The sequence below is a fragment of the Lycium barbarum genome, chromosome 4, assembly GCF_019175385.1.
Source record: "Lycium barbarum isolate Lr01 chromosome 4, ASM1917538v2, whole genome shotgun sequence".
Lineage (NCBI taxonomy): Eukaryota > Viridiplantae > Streptophyta > Magnoliopsida > Solanales > Solanaceae > Lycium > Lycium barbarum.
Window position 1 is genome coordinate 41,369,017 of NC_083340.1, and position 3,127 is coordinate 41,372,143.

The window sequence follows — 3,127 nt, forward strand, 5'->3', positions numbered from 1 at the left end:
TAGGATTTGATCACTTAACACTTAATAACGGCATATCTGAAAAAATAAAATAAATTTCTTCTTAATTATATAAGTGGACACTTATTTTAAACTAAAATAAAAAGATTAAGCGAACGCTTATTTTGAACTAGACGTAGTCCGTAATAGAATATGAACAATAAACTGACTAGGACAACATATTATTGAAACAATTTAATAATTTAAAAAAAAAGGAATAAACTCAAATTAGATAACACAAAATAAGTAAAAACAACAACCCCACCCCTTGTCAAAAGATTTTTTTTTTTGGTAAATACAAGGCCAAAATCATCACAAATTGCCCAACCATGTTGTTTTCAACTCTCCAAAGTCTCCAGTCACCGTCTTCATCACCTACCTCTTATCTTTTTCCCCACCCCACGCCCCTTTTACCCGCCCCCCACCCCACCCCAAAACAAACAAGTCTGTTTTCTTCCACCCTCGAAACTTCCTTCAAATCCAAAGCCGCGTTCATACCATTCACACACGTTTTCTTCTTAAAAAAAACCCCTCATTTTCTTCATTAATTAATTCCAGCCTTTTACTTCTGCATATATAATACATGTCCCCTCTTTCAACACAAATACATCTTGTTATATTCCAAAAGTCTCTATGCGTTCACACATTTCCTCAAACAGTTTACTTGCATCCCCTTTTTTGCCTCATATATGAAGCAACTCCCTTCTTTCCCAGAAAATTCTAGCTTTTCCCAAACCTATATCCGTGAATTCCTTGAAAAAACACTTGTTCAAATGAATGATAACAACTTGCCCAATAAACGTCGTCGAAAAAGAAAAGAACCAATTCAAGAAACCCCAAGTAATGAAAATGATGTGGAAAATCAAGGTGTTGTGAAAACAAAGGAGCTAAAAGAGATAATAACATCATTGTTGTTACTTGAAGAACAAGAAAAGTCTGAACAAGAGGGATTTGTTAAGGAAGAGGAAGAGAAAAAACTGTTATTCGAAGCGAATCACAAGAAAACAACTCAAGTGATGTGGGATTATTACTCAGATGTTCAACAGCATCATTCGGATATAGAACAGTTAGATGGTGTTCGAAAAAGAAAAGGGCGAGGGAATTCTGCTATTGCTTGTGCTCTTGGTGCTACAGTTGTTGAAGAGGAAAAAAACATTTCGAGTAACAATAAAGCGAGTAATAACAGCGAAAAAGGCGCCCCCCAAAGGAGGTTGTGGGTGAAGAACAGATCAAAAGCTTGGTGGGATCAATGTAACAGTCCTGATTTCCCTGAAGAGGAATTCAAGAAAGCGTTTCGAATGGGGAAAGATACATTTGAGCTGATATGTAATGAATTGAATTCTGTCGTCGCTAAAGAGAATACTATGTTAAGAGATGCTGTACCTGTGAAGCAACGTGTCGCGGTTTGTATATGGAGATTGGCTACTGGTGAGCCTCTTAGGTTGGTTTCGAAGAGGTTCGGGTTAGGGATTTCGACTTGCCATAAGTTGGTGCTAGAGGTTTGTACCGCGATTAGGACTGTTTTGATGCCTAAGTATCTGCAGTGGCCTGATGAAGAGAAAATGAGGAATATAAAGGATGAGTATGAGGCTATGTCAGGGATCCCTAAAGTTGTTGGATCAATGTATACAACTCATATACCGATAATTGCTCCGAAAATTAGTGTTGCAGCTTATTTTAATAAGAGGCATACGGAGAGGAATCAGAAGACGTCGTACTCAATTACTGTGCAAGGTGTTGTTGATCCGAGGGGTGTGTTTACTGACGTGTGTATCGGTTGGCCTGGTTCGATGCCTGATGATCAGGTACTTGAAAAATCCGCCCTTTTTCAAAGGGCGAATACAGGGTTATTGAATGGTGTTTGGATTGTTGGGAGTAGTGGATACCCTTTGATGGATTGGGTTTTAGTGCCTTATACACAACAGCATTTGACTTGGACTCAACATGCTTTTAATGAGAAGATTGGTGAGGTTCAGAGAATCGGGAAAGAGGCGTTTGTGAGGTTGAAAAGGAGATGGTCTTGTTTGCAGAAAAGAACAGAGGTGAAACTTCAAGATTTGCCTGTGGTGTTAGGGGCGTGCTGCGTCTTGCATAATATATGCGAGATGAGGAACGAGGAGATGGATCCGGAGCTTAACTTTGAGCTCGTTGATGATGAGATGGTTCCCGAGATTCAATTGAGATCGACTACTGCTAGGCTTGCGAGGGATTCCATTGCTCATAATCTTTTGCACCATAACCATGCTGGTACTTCTTTCCTGTCATGAAAGGAGTTTAACTTTGATTATTTGTCTTGTTAATTTATGTAATTCTTTTAAGTTGTTACATTTCACATTTGTTTTTATTTATCAATGTTAGTCAAGGGGATAGTCTAATCTTCCCCTTTGTGCAAACTGATGAAAATGTTGCTTTCTAGGCCATAGCATACACTGAAATTGCAGACATTGTATTTCATACTTGAATTAGGGATTGATAGAAGAAATTGACTTGGCAAAACATAAATTCTTTCTTTTACATATTGTCAATTACTTGTAATTCTCTTTCTCCCCTTGTTTGTTGTACATCAGAAGTGTTCAATTTTAGCAGTATGTTTTCATCCATATGTGTGTTATTCTATGGTTTTAAGAAATGCTCATAGCAGCAATAAAACATTCTTGGGAGTGGTTACTTTAAAGGGGTAGTTTTCAACATCTTTTGAAGTATGACTCGTTTAGTACCCTTTAAATATAATAATGATGAGGATAAACTAAGTTTGTTGTATGAATCTTGCTGACAATTTAAAATAGGACAGCAAGCAGTGGGAAATCACTTTCAACTTAAACTAAGAACCTATGGAATCTGACTGAAATTTATTGATTTCCAAGATGTACTAGTTATAATTGGAAGTCTAAGGTTAAAACAGTTTGAAGTAATTACTTCTTATTTCCAATTTAAAACGCATTATATCTTTTCTAAAATTATTTAAGCCAAGATTAGACCATGTTAAGCGGGTATAATACATCATATGATATCACAGGTATATTCAAGTTTGATGCTAATCACCTTCAATACCCTTACAGAGGAGATGTACCACCAAATAAACATGCTTTCTTTTAGGACTAGATTAGCCTTAAGCAAGGCTTCAAAAAGC

At 36.9% G+C, this 3,127-nt stretch overlaps 1 protein-coding gene across 1 annotated transcript; it reads left to right on the forward strand.

Moving 5' to 3' along the window:
• The first annotated feature begins 564 nt into the window (after positions 1 to 564).
• LOC132635934 (protein ANTAGONIST OF LIKE HETEROCHROMATIN PROTEIN 1-like) lies at positions 565 to 2,511 on the forward strand. The gene has a single exon (XM_060352551.1). The coding sequence runs from the start codon at positions 687 to 689 to the stop codon at positions 2,262 to 2,264; it is 1,578 nt and encodes a 525-aa protein (XP_060208534.1). The 5' UTR covers positions 565 to 686; the 3' UTR covers positions 2,265 to 2,511.
• The last annotated feature ends 616 nt before the right edge of the window (positions 2,512 to 3,127 follow it).